At 47.9% G+C, this 22758-nt stretch overlaps 1 protein-coding gene across 11 annotated transcripts; it reads right to left on the reverse strand.

Annotated features, from left to right (window-relative positions):
* Positions 1 to 429: 429 nt before the first annotated feature.
* On the reverse strand, positions 430 to 22150 carry LOC118512669 (matrix metalloproteinase-14). Of its 11 annotated transcripts, none has more exons than XR_004906336.1 (8): positions 22020 to 22145; positions 16613 to 16862; positions 5996 to 6679; positions 5651 to 5924; positions 5193 to 5569; positions 4919 to 5072; positions 4167 to 4353; positions 430 to 2594 (listed from the first exon to the last, which is right to left on the reverse strand). XR_004906336.1 is itself a non-coding variant. In XM_036057431.1 (7 exons), the coding sequence occupies exons 2-7, from the start codon at positions 16709 to 16711 to the stop codon at positions 2590 to 2592; spliced, it is 1527 nt and encodes a 508-aa protein (XP_035913324.1). In that variant the 5' UTR covers positions 16712 to 16862; positions 21996 to 22150; the 3' UTR covers positions 430 to 2589. The 11 variants fall into 11 exon arrangements, 9 of the variants coding, with proteins under 9 accessions (XP_035913324.1, XP_035913316.1, XP_035913317.1 ...); XR_004906335.1 differs by having other exon boundaries at positions 21548 to 22144; XM_036057431.1 differs by lacking the exon at positions 4167 to 4353 and having other exon boundaries at positions 4985 to 5072; positions 21996 to 22150.
* Positions 22151 to 22758: the final 608 nt, after the last annotated feature.

Here is a 22758-nt window from a genome sequence, read left to right on the forward strand (position 1 = left end):
AAGCCCGAACTTACTGCCAAGGAAAAGGTCAAACCAGACATTAATTTTCCTCCAATACTAGTTTTTTTTTTTGCTTTCTTGCTACCCTCCCCACAATCACTGCCCAATACCCAAGTTCAAGTGACATCAGAACATGGTAGGCACGGCAAGAAAAACTGTTTATCATGCACCGTTCTGAGACGTCGGTCGGTCGGTGTTTGGTGGTCGCTTACCTTCCCCGTTCAGCTTCCAGTCGCTGACAGCCCAAGTGCGGCCACTATTCAGCCTGACCTGATTTTTAATGCAAATCATCAATTGATAATTAATATGCAAACTTCCGACACGGCGTGGGAGACCTGTACGAGCCACTGCAATTCGGATTACGATTTTACTACGAAAACGAGCCAGTTTTCTTTCAGCAGCAGGGCCTCACACGGAAGATCAAGTTTCTGGTTAAAACATGTCAGTTTGTCGGTTTTCTTTTTATTTTCCACCTCTTTTCCACTGCCATCTCGTGCCACCCGGAATCGCTGTACGGAATTGCAGCTCTCTGCAAAGTCCGCTCGCTCGGTACGGTAAACAGTAATAAATATGTACAAAATGCTGGTACAGCATTGGTCACCGAACGGTCGGCGGGCCTGCCGATGGGCCCTGCCTGCCCGGCAGTTGATTATGCGTTGCGATTCACGTGTTGAAGACGGTGTGTTGGAGTTTTGGAGGGTTAAGGATGGTTTGGTTTCGCCCTGCCTGTAAACCGGGCTTAACATACATGGTACAATTAAAATGTAATTCGTATCTAACATATTACACAGTTATAACTGGGTGCCGTTTTGCTTTTTCGGATGGATTGCGCTTCCCGCAGCGTTTTCCATTCTACACATCGCGCGCGCGCGAGCTCTCTCTCTATCAACAGTTGACATAATATTCGTTTCCTTCTCTATTGCCCTAAACGTGCACGATCGAATACGATCGTGCTCGAGCTACCCTTCGGAATGTGCTGGAGGGAACAGCCCTAGCGTTCCTTCTGCCCTGGATGTATGATATGTACAGATATGTTGTAGTTCTGTTCGATTTTGCTCTCTCTCTCTCTCTCTCTCTCTCTCTCTTTCTTTTCTTTAGCAACACTTTTCGAAGGCACCAGTTACTGGTAGACCAGGATATCCCGATTCATTGTTTAAAACACCAATTAGCTAGCAAAAAAAAGTCCTATGGCTAGTGACTTGCGTTCGCGTCTCACTCGTCTCTCAACAATATCTCAACGCCAATTGAAGCACCTCAAGGGTTGTAGGTTTTGCCAATGCTCGCCCCCTTTGGTGGACACATTTCGAAATCTTGAAATCAGAGCTCACTCTCTCTCTCTCTTACTATCTACACTCCGAAAGCTTCCCTAGCGTTGTATGAAATCCACCAAACCCTAACCAGTCTGTTCCTGTCAACCCCATGGATGTGCACTGCTCACCGTTGAGATCAATTTCGGGTTCTTGATGTTGCTAAGCTCGGTTGTGTTTGGTCCATCCGACACTCTTGGTGGCAGTTCTCGCGATCGAGATTGTCTGAAGTTCGCGACCAGGACACCTGTGCCTGTAAGGGTTGTTGTGTGTGTCGCTTTCGTCTACAGGTTCGCCAATTGTTGGTCTGGGGTAGTTTACTTTTTGAAGTCGAAGAGCTAACAGCAGCTGACAAGGTACACTCCGAGCACGGCCGCCAAAAGGGTAGTAATACTGAGCTTGATGCCGGCGCGTCCTCCTCCATTGCCACTATAGCTGTCCGGTTCTGGCCGATCGTCCGTATCTGCTGCGTTGGCGTAATGCGTTTTGGGGGGATGGGGGAGTGATTGGATTGTTTTGGGGATGAAAAAATAGTAGAAGAAAACGATAACAACACATTGCTTGAGGGTCAACACAGGCACGGTCGATCACACGGCAAAGGTGCTCCACTAGCGCGTGTGCATAGGGACGCTCGCAACAGCCGCGAATCGGGTTGGATTGTAAAACAGGTGATACGCAGTTTTCATTCGGAAACGGTAACAGAAAAAGCACAACTAGCACGGCACGGTGTACGTAATGCGCGTAGCAAAATGAAGAAAGAAAAGAAAAAACAACAAACAAAGTACAAACGAATCTCGGTACGATTCTAGCTAAGCGAATAACGAATTTTGGGACCTGTCTGTGTAACGCCTCAATGGTCCGCATACATGAAGTAATGTCACTTTTGGAGGAAGAGTGTCCATAGTAGTTCCAATTCACTAGCACGACTGCACTGAGAAATCTGTCGATAGCAGGCTTACAATACTAAAAGAAACGCTTACACGCACGGGATACTGACAGCTGACAGCTGTCACGGTGTTCTAAATTGCACGCGCAACACGTTTGGCACATTTTGGTTCTAGCAGCGCTTAGCTCCGAACAATCCTTGATTCCGATATTCGGACTAGGGGCGTTCTGTATTATGCTTCTGTCTCTAGTAATGCTCCTGCTATGCTAAACATCTAACAGGCGGGTAGTTCTGTTGCATGTGTGTGTGTTGTGTTTGGTTGTGTATGTTTGATTGAACACAGCTTGCTGTCACAATGATTCGCAGGTTCCAGTCGTTTTCATGGCTGGACGATCTTCATGCTGAACGAGCGCAACATAAGAGTGTGAAAAACATTATTTCGAATAAAAAGAGTTTAACCAAAAAATTACAACAATTTGCATGTAAGAAAAAGAAAAAGAAGAAACAAAACAAATCATATCAGTGAACGATCGTTGTTTAAGATGCCATTACTACTACTGCCCAAAATGGTGTGCGTGCAATTACGTGCAATGTGACCCAGAGCCTCGCCGACTACGGTGGCCCTGTGTGAAGACTACGATCGTGCGACCAGCACGCTTTGCAGGAACGATGAGAAGCGTGCATTCTACCAGCAAACGTGCAAGATGTGTTCATTTTGAAGCTCCAATTTTCTTCTAAGCTACAAAACCGTGCGTGCAATAAAGAAAACAAAATTGGTGCGAAAGTACTCTACAGCTAGGGCGGAAACTAACTCCATACAGCTAACGTGCAAAGCGTGGTGAACTTTAGCATAATTTCTGACTAAAATTGATTCAAAACCAGAGTCGCATTGAATTTTCTCGCCCTAATGGTGAAAGTATATCAGACGTCCAATTTATCCGAATCGTCCACCAAATTCGGACCAGTAAACCAATATTGATCAACCTCGGTACGCAGATCTGTAAGCCGCCTCCTAACCCACCGTTAAGTGTGACAATTTTCGTTAGTTCATGCACTACTGAACACCGGCGTAATGATTAGTTTTAGTAGTGAAAGAGAGGAAAGAGTTAAGTAATAGACCAACCAAAACATGTGCAATTTAATTAAAAATCAGAAGAAATAAATTATGCTACTCAAGAAGTGCCTGGGCAAACAAACTAACTCTACAGCGTGTGCATCGTGCCATGTCCAGAATCGTTTCTACCGTGCTTTCTACCACAGCGGCCGTACTATCTGGTGCTGGCGTTTGTCAACGCCGTTCCAATACTAGCTACTTCACAATCCGGGTGCGTGTGCTAAGTGCTACGGCGACTAGCTATCACACTACATTTGGCTCGGATACCGGGTTGGCCGGGGTTGGGCAGATTTCCCAAACCCCCATATTTCTTGACTTCCCAACCGTGGCTGGTGTTGGATGTGAAACCGACCTGCTTTGGCTGTCACAGTTTTGTGGAGTGGAGGAGTGGTCCCAGGCAGAGATGCAATCGAGGATTTTTTTTCTTGATTCATTCTTTTTTTTGTGGAACGGCACGGAACAAGACAAAGTTTGACGAGTATTAGTAGCGGCTTTAGAAGAATGCGTGTTATTAAGTTAGAGACAACATGATTCACCTATCGGACGATTTTGACGCAATTTTTCTGGTTAGGGAAATTCCAATGCAGCGGGAGACGCGACTGTTAGAATGGGATCGTTGTTGTTAGAACACAGCGGGTGGACATAAAAAGAAGCGCATTGTGCGCGAAGTCTAGTCATCGAGCCATCGAGACATCGTCCGATCGGTTAGTTTCATTTATCTGACGTATGGGGATGCTCCAGTAACGATCAGGGTTAATTCCATAACTCCCCGCGATCCCGAGAACGATCGCAGATAAGCGCATTCAATGTGAAAGGATGGTAGTGGTAAGTTAAGATACGGAGCAGTAAACACACAAACCTTAGCGAAGGATAGAGCTGTCAAAGAGCGCTACAAACAGATGTACAGATCGGGTGGAAGGATAGAGCAGATAGAGCAGATAGAGAGCGGATGCAGTAGAATAGGAAACAGGCCAGGCGACGGGGCGTCCGGCCTTTACGGGCGATTTACAGACCGTTGCGACTGTACGGTTGATAGTCATCGGTAGCTACAAGATAACGACAGAGCACAACACAGATAAGGCATTAGACAAAACCCGCTCAACTCAACGGAACACTAGAAGCAGGATCAGGTGTACTTTTCAAATTTCTTCCGTACGAATTTGAGCAGTACTTTGAAGTTCCACAGACATAGCCACAAAGAAACACATAAAGGGTGGGAGTATTAAGTAATAGCTTTCTCATGAAACCACACCACACATCGAGGGGAGTCAACATACTCGACCGCAGCGGGACACACAAACGTGACGCCCCATCGGCCCTGAAGGCGAACCGAGCTATACCAGCTACTTAGCATTCGGCGCACACACCAATCAGCTAGCGAACACGATTACGAATAATAAAACAACGGTGAAGAACGCGCACAAGAACGATGAAATGGAGCTGGGTACGACGACCTTGGTAGCTGTCAAAAATCTGACAGGCTCACCGATCATGACCTCGATGGAGACGGTTGCCTTTTGGAGGGGAAGGATCGAGCTTTGGACGCAAGGACGGATGGGAAGGAAAGGAACGGGGTACGTGTGTACAGAAGGTATGGTCGGTTTCACTTACCGGCATCCAGAATCAAATTGGTGATATCGTCGGGATGTTCGTCGGATTTTTGCAATCGTACATTACCTAGCGTGTTGAAGGTCGACGGTGTGTTCTTGCAACCGTACCACCAGTGTGCCGTCGGTCGCGGGAACGGTGGATCGGACTGGTCAACCTGGAAGTGAGCGAGCGGCAAAACCGATTAGCGATTCCGTGCAGGCACATTGATCGTTTCGCGGTCTCGGCGGCGATCGCGATCGCGAGAATACTAAGTACTGCCGCGGCCTAATCTTACCGTGAACGTTCTATCGTTAAACCGATAGTACTTGTCGTCCTTGAAGAAGTAGGTGTACCCGTTGGTGTACTGCAGTGCCGCATCGATACTGTTCGGCACGCCTTCCCAGTTCGAGATCGGTTTCGGGTAGGTGGACTTGACCGGTGGCCGCTTCAACGGATCGAACCGCCAGAATTTGCTGCCCTTGTAGAAGTAGATCTTGCCATTGCCGCCCCACACCATCGCCGCATCGAGATGGTCCGGCACGCCGGTGAACCCTTCGCTAATCTCCTTCGGATAGTCACCATCGACCTGACGGCCCTGGTACCGCCAGTATTTGGTGCCCTGGAAGAAGTATGTCTTGCCATTTTTGTACGTGAACGCTGCATCGATGTTGCCTGCAACGGGAGGAGATGATTGATCGGTTAGTGAGAGAGAATTGGGGAGAAATATTGGAGAACCACAGTGAAGATACATGCCCGGAAGTCCTGGCCATCCGTCGGCGATCTTTTTCGGATATCCCTCAGCGACTGCATTCTCCGTCAGCTTGTAGTACTTATCGCCCTTGAAGGCGTACGTACTGCCATCGGCAGTGTTGAATATGGCGTCGATCTTCGGAGACGTGCACAGCTCCGAATCCAGCTCGGTCGGTGTCTTTGGTCTGGGTGTTCTCGTCGGTGTGACAGATCCACCACCACTACCTCCGCTTCCACCACCGGTTCGTGTCTTGGTTCCGTAGAGAGTTTGAATGCCCTGTAGGAATCAATCAAAGAGAATACTGACTTAGTCTTCCTTGTCTGGCACGCAGAAGCCCTCTAGCTTACCTGAATATCATCCGAATCCAACCGGAAGACAGGATCGTACCCACGGTAGAACGGTGCCATCAGGGCCGATCTCACATCCGAATGACTAAGTCCCAGCGAGTGGCCAAACTCGTGTGCTGCCACCTGGAACAGGTTGGTGCCTCGCGGTTTATCAATCGTCCACTGTTCCGCATCGTCAAAGTGTGCATCACCGCCGTACACCGGGAAGTACGCGTGGGCCAAGGTACCGCCCGGACCATCGAACGGATCACCATCACCGTGCTCGTTCTCCTCGAACCGAATGTCGATGTGGACGGCACCGGTTTTCTTTGGCGTGAAGCGTAGATCCGTAAACTCGCTCCAAACGCTGAATGCCTTCGCTATCTCCTTATCCACCGCCGTCCGTTCCAGCCGCTTCGGGTACTTGGATATCCGGTAGGTGAGATCCTTCACCTTCCAGCGACTACCCTGCAGAGCGTACCGCTTAGAGCGTGTGTCCGACCCGAAGCCCACCTTATCCTTAACACCGCACCGTGGCAGTGACATTAGCTGCATCGTTTCCCCATCCAGCTCGCCGGTAACGTTCAGCCCGGCAAAGCTCTGGAACTCCATGATGGCTTTCTCCCATGTGTCCTGATCTAGCAGGTTCCCGCTAGTGGGGTTCCGATATTTGGGACTCAGGTATCCAAACTGTGAGAGGTAGAGCTGTGTGGAGAGAAGAACAGAGGAGACCCGTACTGTTAGCGTCACATTCGGAGAAATCGTCAGCAAGCCTCCTCCAGACCGGAAATGCCTGGGTGCAGCTCAGTAACACAACAACCCAGTAGATGCTCATCTTCAAGACTAACACGATCGTCTGTCAGGCTCGCGGGCAAACTCAATCTCCCTCATACGTAAACCTCACGTGGTAGTGTAATGCCCTGCGGCTTCACCTCCTAATGGGTCATTATTCTGACCGGTGCCGCCGATTAGCGATTCTAGACAGGTACTGCACGCAAAGAATATGGCTGTTTACTTGCAAAGAAATATGAGCGTAAAATTTGCAAGAAGCTCCGGCCCTTCTGCTCGTGCACGTTGCATCGCACGGTTCCGCTCCACGACCAGACGTCCGAAATGTTCGAACAACAACCATCACCACCAACGATCGTGGATGCACAATCTGATCGATCGTCAATTAATATTTATACATACAACATTCCGCGCACGAACTGTCCGACCGGTCGGGGTTGACACACGTACCAGAAGAAACGATTTTTCATAAATCCCAGCGTCCCCATACAAGGCGACCTGGAGGTGTAAGATTTATAGCGATCTGTGCGAAGAATCGCATTCAAAACTATCACTCCCAAGGGCACGAAGGTCAAAACTTTGGCCAGTGCGATCATTTGCATCGTATCAATATTCGCATACAATTTGTCAGCTGTCAGCAATGCTGCAGGGTGCTTCGGGAGCGCTCTAATCGCGATAATGAACCTTCTACCCTGGATGGATTAGTGCCTCCTGCCTTAATTAGCCAATCTTGTAATGTGAAGCGTGACATTGCTTCCCGGGCGGAGAATTACGCGAGCGGGGGCAGATGTAATTGCTTGTAATCGTACTTTTTTTCTTCGCCCATTCGCTCAGTTGTTATAAAATGGATCCGATTGCTTACAGGACGGTGTTGCTGGAGCTACAATTCACGCCGCTAGTTGACTTTGTATCAACAAACAACAACCTGGATGGCGTCGTGAAGGGACGTCCACTTTTTTATTTTATTTCTACGATACACAAGAATGATGATAAGCAGTTTTGTTGGATGAGATTATGGTGTGGAAAGATTTATTCTTTGCAGTGGTTACTCTTATCTTCCTGAGAACGATTGAAGGAGCTCCAAAGATCAGCAAAAGACTAAAATGTAGACATGCTAAAGTTCACTACTGTTGAACGTTGGCTTGGGTTTTCTGTTTACATTTGACCTATTGAACTACATAATAAAATTGCAACAGCTGGTGTTAGGGTGGCTACTTCGCACGGTTCACCACTGACTTAAAGTTCACCGGAATTTCCGGAATCGAAAACAAAACTGTACTGAAACGGCAATAGCCCCGCAGCAGCGCCTATCGCCCAGTAATATAATGTTTCCTTCCATTTTGGCCTTCCCAAGTGCAATGACTGGACCAACCGAGTGCAAGGGCTCATCGGGATGCTTTGTTGCAACCCGGCTGACATTAGCACCGGACCGGACCAAGGATGAAGGGTTTGTGGCTTTCTTTTGTTTCGTTTCCGATAAGCGCTGTCCATCGGTGTGGCAAGGAGCTATAAGGTCACGGCTCCGTATGCAGCCGTACACCCCATATAAATCAGCAGCAATTGAATCGAAATGGTAATTAGAACACCATTCGCCCACCGGGCTGAGTTAAGCAAATCGTCTACGCTCAACGCCGAAAAGCACTGAGCTGAGGGCAGCAGCAGGGGTGATGTAAGATGTTATCAGCGATTAGAAAATGGTCGTCGGCGGCACGTGCCCTGGCAAGGCCAGACCGTTTTCGCGACGGGAGGAATCTGCTAGGTGGTAATTTTCGATCGATCGGTTCGTTACTCCAAAGTGAGTGGAAGTCATAAATAGTAGGCGCTATGCATACGTTAAGCTGCAGTCACGATCACACGACCGGCTGGCTGAGATGCCTCTAGGATGTGCATTACTCCCTGCGGAATGTAGTAATCACTGAGATGGGAGCCAGTGTTTGAAGCGGCTGCTCCTTTGTTTTAACGCAATAATGGGTCAGAATTCTGAAGTTTTTGGTCTGTTTGACAAAGGCACCATGTTTCTGTTGGGTCCACTGAAGCGCGATTCGTCGTATCGTTTTCTGCGCTTTTTTTTAATTCCACCCCGATTATCAAGTGTTTACGTGCGTCGGTGAGCGTCATAAGACTCAGACAAATGTATCAACACACGTTACAATGCTTTAATGTACCGATTGGAAGCTGTTCGGTCTGAGATTGAGCGGTTTTCTTCCATCACAATCGGAGTAAATGCATATTTAAATGACCTAAAAACGCGTCCAAAGCTCCAATCGACGTTTCAGTGGACCAATATGGCGACCGAAGGAGATAGGCTGGTGAAGCTGCATACTGCAAACCGGAACGTGCAGTACCGCTGCTCGTGCGGAACATTTTACGACCGAGAACGAGAAGATGCGCTCCAAGCATTTGTTGAAGCGGGTACAGTGGCAGGATGTGAGTAATAAGCTGACATGGGGCGTTTGGAGATAAGATATTTTCGTCACTTTTATGACCGTCTCTCGGTGCTGGCCATTTTTGTTTTTTAATGAGGATTTTAAAATAGCAAACAGTCCACAGCAGCAGCAGCAGCTTTGCGCCGCAGGAATGTGCGATATAAGCTGTGCTTTTGCTGTCAGCAATGAGCAAATATTGTTTTGTGGGTGAGTCACACAAAGAGATGTGGTACAGAATGCTGTGACAAGAGACAAGGAACAGTCACGAATGAAATTGAGGCTAATATCCAACATATCTCCCTCAACCTGCTTACCACTATCTGATGCAGCTGTCAATTTATAATTGTCATCAATTTATGACAACCCAACACCACATGTTTGATGTGCAGCATGAAGTATCGGACTCACACACACACACCAAACAAAAACAAAAAAAACGACGTCCAGAAGTCCCACCAAACGAGTACTTCATTTGTAATCAATAAACACATCAACGCGGAAGGTTAATCGCATCTCAGGCGTGTCCGATCGTGGCCCGGCACTTCCTACTAGCGCCCGGAACCACGCGCCCTACCGTTGCGACCGTCCGTCGTTGGCGCGCCAGTAAATCGCGCACATACCATCCCGGTGGTGTACAACAATGTGTGTGTGTGTTGTGGCCCCGTCCATCGCACTCAAGCCACGAGACTCAATTCTACCAAGCTTCTTTTTTGTTATTTCCGACTTTCCGAGCAGTACAGACTGCGGCCGGCTGCATGAATAGTAAATCAAAGCTCATCATTCCGTTGGGTAGGGTTGGAGGAGCTGGTGGGAATCTAGCAGGGGGTTTGGATGGCAATGAAAAATCATAAACCCACCGGCGCAATTCACCCGCTTGGTGGAGCTTCGATCGTGTACCGGCTGGTTCTGTGCGCATGATTCTATAGCGCTGTAAACGTTGTTCGTCGATTGGTGGAGGAGGGAGGGGAAGGGTCGCGAGGGTGGGGATTGTGCAAATAATGAACTATCACAATGCCCACCCCTGGGGGGGGGGGGGGCTGTCGGGAGGGGGACAGATTGAATGACCTATGCTGCAGCGATTCGCCGAACAAGCGGGCACCGAAATTGTGACACTTATTTCGACCCAATCGTTTGAGGGTCGTTCGAGGCCGCATTTGCTCGGCCGATTATTATGCTGTGAACGATCCCCCAAGCGACACGAGGGGGGTGGGCAAAACAAGCTTGAACCCCATGGGAAAAATGCAGATTGATTTGGTGGAGATCTTAAGAGATGGCCAGGTAGTAGGGAACAACAAAAACTGCGGAAACCCGCCAGAATCGTAATCGTGGGTCGGTGAATTCGGAAGAACCTCGACGCGTTGTGGATGGAATGGTCGGCGATTCATTCGGACAGATGGTATCGCCGGACACGTTTGACACGTTTCGAGGTGAAGCAAAATCTAGGTGACGTGAAGTTCATTCAACTTCAGTGCAGCGTGTCCAGCGAGTCCACCCGGCTCGGTGGCTAACGGCGAGACGTAATGGCCGTCCATCCCTATCGAATTAATGGCGTCGGTCGGGTGTTGTTTGTGGTGGTTGTAGAGAATTGATTCGTGAAACAAACAAATCGCACATACGGGCGCTAGGGGTTGATGAAGTTACTAATGGCACCATGTCAGTATGGAGTGGCCTGGTACAAGTCTATCGAATCATTCATTCGTTTCATTTTGATTTTTTTTTCAGTTTAAATTCCTGAAGCTACGCTCTACCCAACTGGGAAAACTTTTCATTCTCATAATATATTTTTAATTGATGTTAAATAACGCTAAGGTCCCCCACAGTTCTTTTCCAACTACACCAATCAAGAACATCAACCGTGACAAACATGTTCTTGAATGATTGGTGTACTTCATGCACGTCGTTTCACTATCTTTCTATCATTAGCTATTCTTCTTCCAACACCCCACGCCGATAATCACCGAAGATTGCTCACGATTAGGTTGCACTCTTTGTATGAAACAACCCATTAATACAAAAAAAAAAAAAAATCTACACATCCACCAACAGCAGGCAGCAGCTTTGCCCGGGGTTTGCTGCTAGATTATTATTTACAACCACCACTTTCTGCCCGCGTCATCACCGGCATTGGTGTTTGTGTGTGCATAGGGCAAAAATTGTGCACGGCCACCACAATTACAAGCGCAACATATCGGCAGCCAAACCAAGCTCGTCCGCCCCGCTGAAGGTTCACGCTCGTGATGCCCTATCGGATCAGGAAGCAATCGGTAAGATTTGGGTTCGGCGGTACGATCGGATGCGCAGCGCAGCGATGAACAATTCTAGCTGATCGCTGAGCAATGTCTTATCGCGGGATTTGCGGCAAACTGGGCCAAGAATGTCGCTGCGTCAATTGATGATTCTCGCAGACAGAATGGAGCATTAAACGACGCAACGGCTGGATGGCGTTGACCGGTGGGCCCGAAGTTGGGAGAAGGAATTCTATTTTCCACAGACCTTGAAGCCCCCCCTGGACACGGTTGTTGTATCGTAAGCAACGGCGTGCGTACCGGGAGGATTTCAAAACACGCACCACACCGAAGGGTGTGGAGTCCTTATCAGCTTAGAGACTTCACTTTATCGGTGAGGAAAGGCAGTACACCTTCAACCTTCAGCTAACAGCTGAAGTACTACACGTTGCTGCGCTATCGAGTGAGTTTGGTCTTGGATAGATTTCCCCATGCGACGTGCCCAGGCACCTCCGCTACTCCGCTTTGGTAGCTATTTTAACTGCTTGGTGAGTAATTTTCTTATGATGTACTGGGAAGCGACACAAAAAAAGGCCACTTTAAAGGCTATCGGCTATCAGCCGGGGGTTGAAATGACAAAATCACCATCTTGGACGATCTTGGATCGAGTTGATCGGTTGTCAACTGCAGGGCGGGCGGAAGCGCGGACATTCCCCGTACAATTAATTATATAACGCCGATGCATCGATTGACCTTTGTGCATCTTGTGGCGTATAGGGAATGTGACACTTGCAATCGCAAACGTTGGTTGATTCGTTTTGTATCACCTGCTAATGGAACATTTAGCGACCAGATTGGATGACTTGTATGTGTTGCAGTTCTGTATAACAGTCACGATGGCGGTTTATCACGGTGGTGGCGGCGTGCGGGTAGCAATTCATTAAGCGTTAATTGAATGGACGAGTTAAAGATCAAACCCATAAACGCTACGCTGAACTTTACTGAACTGGCAACAATGCGCTGTAGTTGTTGTTGGTGTTGGGTACAACCAACCTCAACCCCCCGGTTAGCCATATGAGGTGGAGATGATCGTTTACATGCACTTCTCAAACCCGATGCCCTACAACCCGAACAATAGAGAGTGTGTGCCGTGGACCAGTGCGTGATTGACACTGCGTCGGAAGTCGGTACCTACGAGTTCCAGGAACAGCTGTTGAATCACACGCGGCTGCTAAGAGAGCCGAGCTCGATTTGTCATCTACAAAGCTCCCCGAGGGGGTGTGTGTTCGATGCGTGGGCAAAGCTCAAACTTTCCCGACGCTGAACGCGAAGTGCCCAGATGGTATCTGGAAAGCTTTGAATGATCGTTTCTAGTATTGATTTAATTAGCAACTGTTATAGCTCCTAGAGTGCAACTGAGTAATGGTGCATTGTGGATGGATTTTGCATGTAACAAATCATCTTCAGAAAAACAATTAAAAAATGCTCTTCTTAGGGCGCACGCAAAATCTCCTTCCATCACGATAGCACCAATTTGGTGGCATGAGTATCACTTCTGATCGAACTTTAAAGATCAAATAGGAAGTGCGAATACTCTCCGAAAATAAAAATAAAAACTGCTGATTGAACCATCATCATCATCGGTACCGTGAAAGATGTTCGATTGCTTCTTATTTGTTTCCGCACGCTGCCGATTACTAACGCCAAGTTCCAGGAAAGTCCACTCGCTGTACGACCGAACCGCGTAAAGGCGATTAACGCGTCCCGCGTTGAGCAGTCACGCCGTGGACCCAAGCTAGGCCGAAGCTATCTTGTGCACGAACGCAAGCGCACCAAGCCGGTTTTTTTTCTGCCGGCTCGAGGTGTGCCATGACTCATCGGAGAAGCCTCGCCGGTTTGGAGTGCCGGTGACGTCACGCGGCCAACCGAATACGCGCTGTTTTCGAGTGGTGCAGGGTGAATCTATTAAGCGTTATTAAGGCACTGGATATGAGTGTATGAGTTTTGTTTTTTTTTTTCGGTGGATTCGGTACGCTGAAACGCAATAAAACTCAGGTCTGGAGGAATGTCAATTTTCTACTGCTTCTTCAAGAGCACCTGGAGTGGTTGTACCACGTGGGATGGGTGGATATGCTTTCGCGCAGCATATTTACTGTGTGTTCGATCGAAAATTGTGTCCGATTTACATACGGGGAAAAGGTGGCGCAGTAAGCAGTCCCTTCTGCAATGAAAATGACTGGACGAGGCGTTCCTACCTCAAAGTATCCTGCCCCAAAGTCACGCAACGTGTAGAAGAGAAAAAAAGGGGAGAACCCAGCCTGGTCGATATAATGTGGCCGTGTGGCTGGACACATGACGGTTGAGAATTCTGATTAACGTACAACAACCAACCGGACAAGAAATATAATTAACGGTAGCATTTTCAACTTCCAAAAACAAAACAGAGAAACAAAAAACAAACCTCCAGGACGATGGCTTGATGGTTGGGGTGCGTTGACCTAGGGTCTAGAAATTCCCCACTTGAAAAGGACATAAAGAAGGACATGAAAGGAAAATAAAAAAAGAAGCAAATGCGAGGTTAACAGTCTTAGGCCACGGACGGCCACGTACCACTGGGCGTACCCGGTCTCGCGGTGACATTCAAACGCGCGGTGCCGAACATTGCGCGAGGACGCAAAGAAAATCGATGGCGTACCAGCGGTGTGGTACGATTGCCGGCTAAAAAGTTCAACCGGAACTAGCCAACCGCGGGAGGAAGGCCGTATTCCAAGACTCCAGCCGTTTGCTGGCGCTAATTTATGATCGGTTCGTGCTGTTCACCACCAAAAGGGGTACCTTTTGGCTGGGAATCCGATTTATTCGGCCCGGGAGCAAAACCGTCCGGCTAGTGTATTTTTAAATACGATGTAAAAGGTTAATTTCAGCACTGTCTGGCTTGGATTGTACGTGGATGCTTTAAAATTAAGCTTCGAAAGTCTATTTTCAAAACGTGTCCAAACATGGCCGAACGTGATGAACTCTCCAACGAAATTGCTTGACTAAGGAACGCGCGCGCTCTCTCTCTCTCTCTCTCTCTCTCTCTCCCTCTGACCTAACAACTCGTGGTTGTAAATGGAAACCTTGGACCAAAAGGCTCATCACAGTAGGCCATCAGTTGTTCAAGGCTTTTAGTGTAAGTACCGCGTGTTAGTAGCGCCATCTGGTGGTTCAAGAAGAATTTGGCGCATAACTCAAACCTTTAAAGCAGGCGGCATACCGTCCTGCACGAGCGCCTGGAACTATTTTCGCAACAATGCACATGCACGTTAAAAATAGTTTCCCGGGTCCCCCCGAATGTCGTGTGTTTTCCATTATTATGCCTGTGCTGACATTCCTAGATACCGGGAGCCGTTTCAACTTTCAAGCCTGGTATGGAGCTCGATGGACGGCTAGGTTCCAAAAACGACTACCCAGCTGGAGAAAGTGTTCTTACCGGCTGCTACCAAAGAGGAACCTTGCGTCCATCTTCTGGGGAAGGCTAAACTGCACACCATATTAAGACCCTGAAGAATGTAGCACAGCGAAATGTGTCCTTTTCAATAAAATCAGTCCGCAATTGGCAAGATTTACCGGGTTGTTCAATGAGAAAATGATTTCTGTCCTTCGCCCAGCTGGAAGGCTTCACGTTCGTGCGAGTGGAAAGATGAGTTTCGACCGATAGGCTCCTAGAACTGGCTCGGACGGCGCGTCACAGTACGTGACATACATTATTAGGAAAAAAAAGCACGGGAGGACAAATTGCAGGTGAATTTATGGCCGACGTGGTGCACTTAAATGAGTACCGTCCTGGTGATGGCCATCGGTTGGACCTTAGGGTCAGTTGGATGTTTTATTCTTTGCTGTCTCTACTCCGCGGATTAGCGCTAGCTGACGTGCCGTTTGTCGGTTGCAGTAAAGTTCCATGGGCTGTGTTTTATTGGCGAGTTCTTAACTTGCCGAGTGTGTTATTGAGGAATAGATTTTATTGCCTTCAGTGCGAATGCTGAGAATAATATTTATTATTTTACTTCACGGTGAATGTGTTCTAGGAAACAGGCAATTGAGTATTCATTTCTCATGTGCTTTGAGCAGAGAAACAAGGTCTAATGATGCTTGGAAAATTAAAAGGCAGAGTTATTTCAAATTTATTACAGGTATTTTTAAGGTTCTGGAAATATGCAGACCGAGCATCATACACATCGAATGACTAACGTTAATCAGGAAATTCATCCGCTAACGATGACATGTACAATATCATTACAAGACAAGATAAATATCAGTAAGTTCATAACGATAAAGAACTATTAATTCACACAAACAACTGATGATGATCGGCTGAATATCTTATCGGCTAATTAGATGTCAATATTGACTTCATCACCATCACATCGATACTGGTGCTTGAAATCAATAAGTAAAAAGCTCTCCACTGATTAGCATTAGCCAAACAAAGCCTCGCAGCATGATTCATTAACTAAAACAGGGGATTTTTAGATCGAAAACCTCCAAAAACCGTTCTACCGTCATAACTATTCATGCCGGAGGACATTAAATATAGATTACGTGCCGGACCTCTCTGTGTGTTTGTGTGGCTCGGGAGAGCATCAAATAGGCGAACATGTTGCACACGTACAGTACCATATCGGTGACATTAGCGCAAACATTGACGCATTCTCCTTCCGCCTGCAAACTTCCGATCGGATGCCGCGTAAGCCCCACGATAAGAAACAAGTTTTGCCGGCCGATCGTGTACGGTTGGGCTGACCGGCGACCTTGCCGTTGCCTTTCGCGCAACAGTTTGGCAAGTGACGGTCAACTGACAGGCCTAGATTAGGACTAACTGGACGCAACCTACGCAGCTCGCCCTGATATTGAAGATAACCCCTTTGAAGGCACCTTGCAACACGGGCCCGGACCGACCGACCACTGTTTGGGGACACTTGGGTGAGGAATTTAAATGAGAGTCCGCGTAAGCGCAGCGCAATGAATTGAACTTAATTAACTCGAGCTCTGTGTGGTTTTGTGAAAGATCGTCTGGCCGGCTGGCAGATTGATCGTTAGCTTCGTTAGCACCCGCATGGAGAAATGCACAGCTGCAATCCTCTGATTCTGGTGCCCAAAAAACAGGGGATGACTCCAAAAGACCCCAACCGCGCCGTGGACACTGTGGACTTACTTACCTCGGCTTGTGGAGTTGTCGAAACGGGAGATGCAGTGCCGGTTGCACATGCACCCACCAGCACGATCGCTAACGCTCGTATCCAGTGTGCGCGTAACATTGTGACGTCGTATCGTGGCCGCCTCTTGACTGGAGTCTGCGTGTGTGTGTGTGTGTGTGTGGCGAAGGGAGTTGTTGTTTGGCAGGTTGGCAATTGCTAATTGCTGTGGCAGTATAATCGCGGAGGCCCGCTTTAATGCAACATCTAGATTCTGTAACGATAAGATGGAGAGAGAGAGAGAGAGAGTGAGGTCTACCGTAAACGAAAAGCCTGTTGCGTGTTGACCGTGATCGAGCAGTGCGTTGGAAAGGTGTTGGAAGGAACTTGGGAGGCTTTCCCACTAGCCAAACCCACACGCACGCCACCCGTAGCTGTCAGATCGGGCAATGAAGTGATCAACTGGAGGAAAGGAGGGCAAATCTGCTTGTTTCTTTTAATGCGAAAATGCGATCGATTGGCGATAGATTTTCCGCTCGCCGCGCATCGAACATTGACGATCGATGATGGAGGAAGACGGTAGCAGTAAAAACTCCCCGGCGAGCAAATATATTTACCCATGCAAGGTAAACCTCACCCAGCGTACGAATCGGATCAGAACGTTGTGAGCAACGTGTTCACCCTCGAATAGCGCCTGTTCAATGTTCGGTGCTGTCCACGGTAAAATTGGAATATATTTTAGCTCCACAAACATCACACACGACACTCACAGTGCAACTAGTGAAGGCCACTTCAATACACCTCCCCGCACAAATAGACACACAAACCGAGACACACGAACTGGGATGGCAATTTAAACGGGAGCAGTCGACGTAAATCTAATTGCTCCAAACCATGACCATCGAGCCAATCGCAGGCGGTGGCGTAGAGATGTTATGGGTTTTTTTCACTGATGCTTGAAGCACTGAAAAACGCTCCCTGTGCATGCTTTGGGAAATTGCTGGAAAATTGTAGTAAAATTTCCGATCCCGATTATACACTTCCGGCTTGGAAACACCACGCCACCGGTGGCTTGCTCGAGGATGTAAGGCCGCCGAAAACAAAACATCGGGCGCTGGGCGCGTTGTTTTGTTTGGATTAGATCGCACCCGCTTTATCAACGCATCAACCTCCAGCCCGTGTGGGGCAACCATGTGAGACCGGTGCCGGTGGTCAAGGTTTTTCTTCCGTTCTGAGCCCTCACCCCACCCGCCGGAAGTTGACATCGACATTCATCGGTCCGGTGCAGTCGATCAGAGATAAATACACCCGACCGATCATCACCTAGTCTACGGCAGATGTTGCATTAAAACCCTCAAAACCTTCAAAATATCTCGTCCACACTGACCTCGTCTTCGGTGAGGTAGATTAGTGCTAGAGGGATGCGGTTAACTCACCAACACTGGCAACCGAGCCGCGCTGGGAATGTGTATGAGTGGAACACAGTATTTGTTGGGGAAGCTATTGCATGCCGTTACTGGTGTATTGCACTTATCTTATCGGTTTGCCTCGGGAATGTGTAGAGCTTGCGAAATGGAAAGCCTCACCTACACGAAAATGAGTGCCCGATAGGCATTCTTGCTATCTAATCTATTCTAGCAGGTCTGGTGGTTAGTATCGCAACTATGCAAACAGTTCGCTTTGCGAGTATGATGTACAGGTAATGTGGAAGTTGCTTTTTTTGCCTGTGCACCTCTATAAAAAGAGTCTCCATGCGCCCTGCTGCTTAAAATAACATGATTTTGAATGTCCCGACTCATCTGTTTGATTGCTGTTTTCAACTTCGCCTCCAATACGAAGCTATGAATTACAATCATCTGAAGTTGAACAAATCCTGAGATATTCAAAAACAAACACTTCAAGTCGGTATTTTATAGAATTCCGATCGCGGAGCGTGCTTGAATGCTGAAAGTTCTTTCAACCCATTTATTGATGTGTCTCCTCCACTTGGGCCAGTCACTCCCAATACTACCGATTCAGTTTATCGCGCTACCACAAGCAGCAGGGCAAAGAAAATAAAATCTCACTTCAATGCTCGGTAATGTGTTTATTTGCATAACGCACCAGCACACCCCGAAAGCGGGGGAGATCTTGGCTTTGTACGTCCGAGACCAATCTCGAGCCGGGCACATGCTCAAAGGGTAAAGTGAGACAAAGAAACAACAATTAGCCGCTGTCAACACAGAACGGGTAAGAGGCCCACTTGTCACTGGTCCGTCATCTACAGGAGCGCAGACAGTGCAAATCTCCTGCTGGCGGGTGCTGGGCTCTTGACCGCATGTCGTGGTTTGATGCGTTATTCCACTTGACACTCACCCCCTTCCCCCGTACACCTTCGCGTCCAATCCAACTTCAAAGATGATCCATCGCCGAGCGCATACAAAGAACCCGGGCGACACGGGCGACACAACTATCGGGAATGGAATAAATTATTTTGCTAATTCCGTGTAAAAATTATCTTCACGTCCACGAGAATTGGAGGTCGGCAGTGTGTGTGTGTGTGCCTTTTGTCGCAAACCCTGCTTCCCATCGTAGTTGAAGTGGTTAGTGGCCACCAAGACCTCGTGACGTTGTAAGGGCCTTTACACCACGGCTCCGAAGGACGTCAAAGCACCTCGGTCAGATTTCAGAATTCCAACTGTGTCCCAACTTACAGCCCATATGCGCAAACACCGTAAGATGTCTGTGTTTGGTGTCGGGGTGGTTTTTTTTTCGGCGGGAAGCATCATAGGAGCATCGTCCTGCACGGTGGTGGGTTTGACCGTGATGCTTTTCGAAAAAGGCACACTCGGAAGCTTGGGTCGGGAGGATCAAGTTTTCCAATCACGGTCAACACGATCCGATGTCGTGAACCATATTTAGCGTATCATTAGCGAAAACTAGCCGCGCGATAGGTGGGGTTTCCTCCGTTCAAGGTTTCAAGGAAGTTCTTCGGCGGTCCCGAACGGTCTAAAACGCACCCCAAGGGCGCGTAGCAAAAGGGCTATTCAAATTGCTCGCGCCAGGTGGAATACTAAACGGGGTTGGAAAAGGCTGGGAGCGCTGCGTGAGATGAGCCTGATGCTGACGCTGAGTGCGATTAGTCATGCAAAACCGGTGCACCGGTGCGCCGATCAGTATTGCGATCTTGCGTGAGCGGAAACATCGCCGCACAAGCATGCATGGAATCGCACGCACGGTCACGTTTTGTGTGATAAATCGCACCACATAGTAGACATGTAAAGTAGATGCCCAGCCCGGCTGCTTGCTGGTGATCTTCACCGGACTCGGTACGGGAACAAATTAGAATTGGACGAGTGTTGGGAGCTGGACAAGAAGCCGTAGCTGTTGTACGTTTTTTTTCTCACACGATCGATCCACCAAATAATAACACCCGAGTTGACGATGTTTCGAGCATACTTTACACATACGATTAATCACTTCACACAAGCTATCATCAATCAGCTTCGGGCGTCGCAAAAGCTCACCATTACTCTACCGTGTAATGAGATTAACGAGCGCAGTTTGTTTACGCCCGTTCGCACCTGTACTCCATTCTACCAGGCCTAGCCAGCGAACGCATTCCCACGGGGCGTGTGAGAGGGCAGGAATTTATCAAAACAAAATCATTCCAATAGCTGGCGGCGAAATGCAACTTGCTTTTGTTTTGCTGTTGTTCGGCTAAGGAACTTCAGTCCTGGGTAGAACAAAAGAGGATTGTGAGGCACGGACGGGAGGTTTGTAAGACGATGCTTGAGCGGAGCTCGGTCACACACAAAAACAAGGCCTAGCAAAACGATAGCAACATGGTTCGCCGTGTTTGATATGTTTTGTTGGTACGCGGGGCATCGAATTTGGCGTTTGCTTTAGTTTGGAGTGGAGTTTTTTGGAGTTCCAAATAAATGTTTGGGTCTCTCGCTATAGTAACGGGTGTCGTTAGGACATATTTTTCGGGGATTCAACACGAAGAAGGCATGGGTTGTACGTTGCTTTAATATTAGTTCTTTAGAAGACGCCTCACTGATGTAAGACTCCTCTTCAAGATTCGTTTCTATTTGAATGTCAATGAATCTCCCAAAGACAACGATGAAGTTGCACAGCAGTACACAACCTAACCAATGTACCTGACGACTCGAATGTCTGATAAGAGACAACCGCTCGTGGTCCATATTATCTCACTGCGATTGTTTGAATAGAGCAGCGAATGAGGTTATCGTTGTACAAGGTGTGCAGTGCAGATTGCTGATTGTTGGTCATAGAGCAATCTTTAGTCCCAATGCTATGGCACTTCACAAACCGGCAGGCTAATAGCTGGTAGAAATCATGTCTCATTAGCAGCATTATGCCTCGCACAAACAATTCCGTACACAGCTCCGGACTTCCGTAACTCTCGTCGGAAAGCGTCGCGAAATATCGGCTTTCATGTCAAATCGAATTACCGCCCGGCCATTCGGAATGCATTTGCATGCTGGTCCGAAACCGAAAAAACCACCGCCTATTGGCAATGACAGTGGCGGGTTATAATATCGCACGTAACAAAGCAACAAAACGCTTGCACACAATAAGGCATCACCATCCCGCCACCCGGTTTTCATCAGCACTGTCCCCGAGGTTCCCGATTCTATCCCTCAGCGCGTATTGCGTTCGGTGACAATTTGTCGCCACGCACGAACGATTCCGCTGTGTTTGACGGGTTTGACAGATCGATCGGCGCGTACGGATGATGAAACGATTCGTAACGAATTCACGCGTAAAAACAGGTAACAGCAGAATTTGCCAACCTTTGCTACCAACATTTTTCGGTTCCAGTCGATCACACAACAGCCTTTGGGTTGTTGCAATTTTGGAGCTATGTTTGCGTACGAGATCACCAACAATCCAACGCTGGCAACACTGGTGGTTTATTTTACTTTATTATGGAGGTAGCTTATTATCACTCACTCTAAACGCACGTGCTTTTCGCTTGCTTTCTCTCCTCTCGCGAAACGACGAACGTAGCGTTCGTCGATGGAGCAGCCCGGTGGACGGTATGAGTCACGAGTGCGTTACCGAGAACAAGACTCTGGAATCGTTAGCACTTAATGGCAGGCAAAACTGACCCCACACTAACTGATTCACTTGATTATCTTCCGAAAATCACCTACACACACAATCACAAACACACACGCACGAGGAGCGACCACGAGGCAGAGGAATGGGTGGCAGCGCACTGGGTTATACTAAACGAGGCACCGAATTCAAAATGTCGAACGAGGAACCGAAAACAACGCCAAACAATCACGACCACGAGGCAGTGGCAGTAGCAGCCCCTTTAAGCCGCACCGTGCATGCGGCCCGTGACTTGCCGTTTGCGTGCAACGGAACACGATGAAGCTATGGTATGTCCTACCCGGTGTGCTGGGTGATGGTGTACCTGCCGGAGTTGGTTTGAAGCGGATGGTTTTTTGGGCTGGAAACCAACGGAAAACAATTCGACGGAGCCACACACGCGACACGACTACTGGAACGGCACGGCACTCACCATCTATTGAAGCTCGATAACGCGGAGCGCAACATATTTATAAAAGAAATCTCACAGGGCGCTGGTGAACCTCGCGTGACCATGTGGTGAGTGAGTGAGTGCGTGCTCGGCGAGAGAGCGCGTGAGATACGGAATGAATGAACCGGGGGGTGCGATGCACTGTGGGACGATGCGGATCAAATTTGAGGGGGTCGTAAATGGCTTGAGTCACTGTTTCATTTATCGTTTCATTTATTTCAAATCTTTTGTTTCACTAACAAGCCATGATGGATTTCCTCTAAGTCAAGTGAGGTTGTTGAACTCATAAAAATAAATTATTATTAATTGTCGCTTTGCTAGAAGTTTGTACAGAAACTATTACTTTTAACAACGATTTTGCTGGTAATAAACAACGAACGATGAGGCATTAGTAATGATTTTGTTAAATTATTATTGATAAAACAATAAGATGGTAAAAATGCTTTACAACTCATGATGTTGTGTACAATTAATAAACATAATTTTATCTGCATGCCGATAAAAAAGCCATACCAGGCAATAATTTTCTTCATAAAATAAACACTTTTTTAATTTTCAAAGTTATAAATTTACAGCAAAATGGTTTAAATATCACGGATAAATTAGAAACCTT

Source organism: Anopheles stephensi, chromosome 3 (genome assembly GCF_013141755.1).
Source record: "Anopheles stephensi strain Indian chromosome 3, UCI_ANSTEP_V1.0, whole genome shotgun sequence".
NCBI lineage: Eukaryota > Metazoa > Arthropoda > Insecta > Diptera > Culicidae > Anopheles > Anopheles stephensi.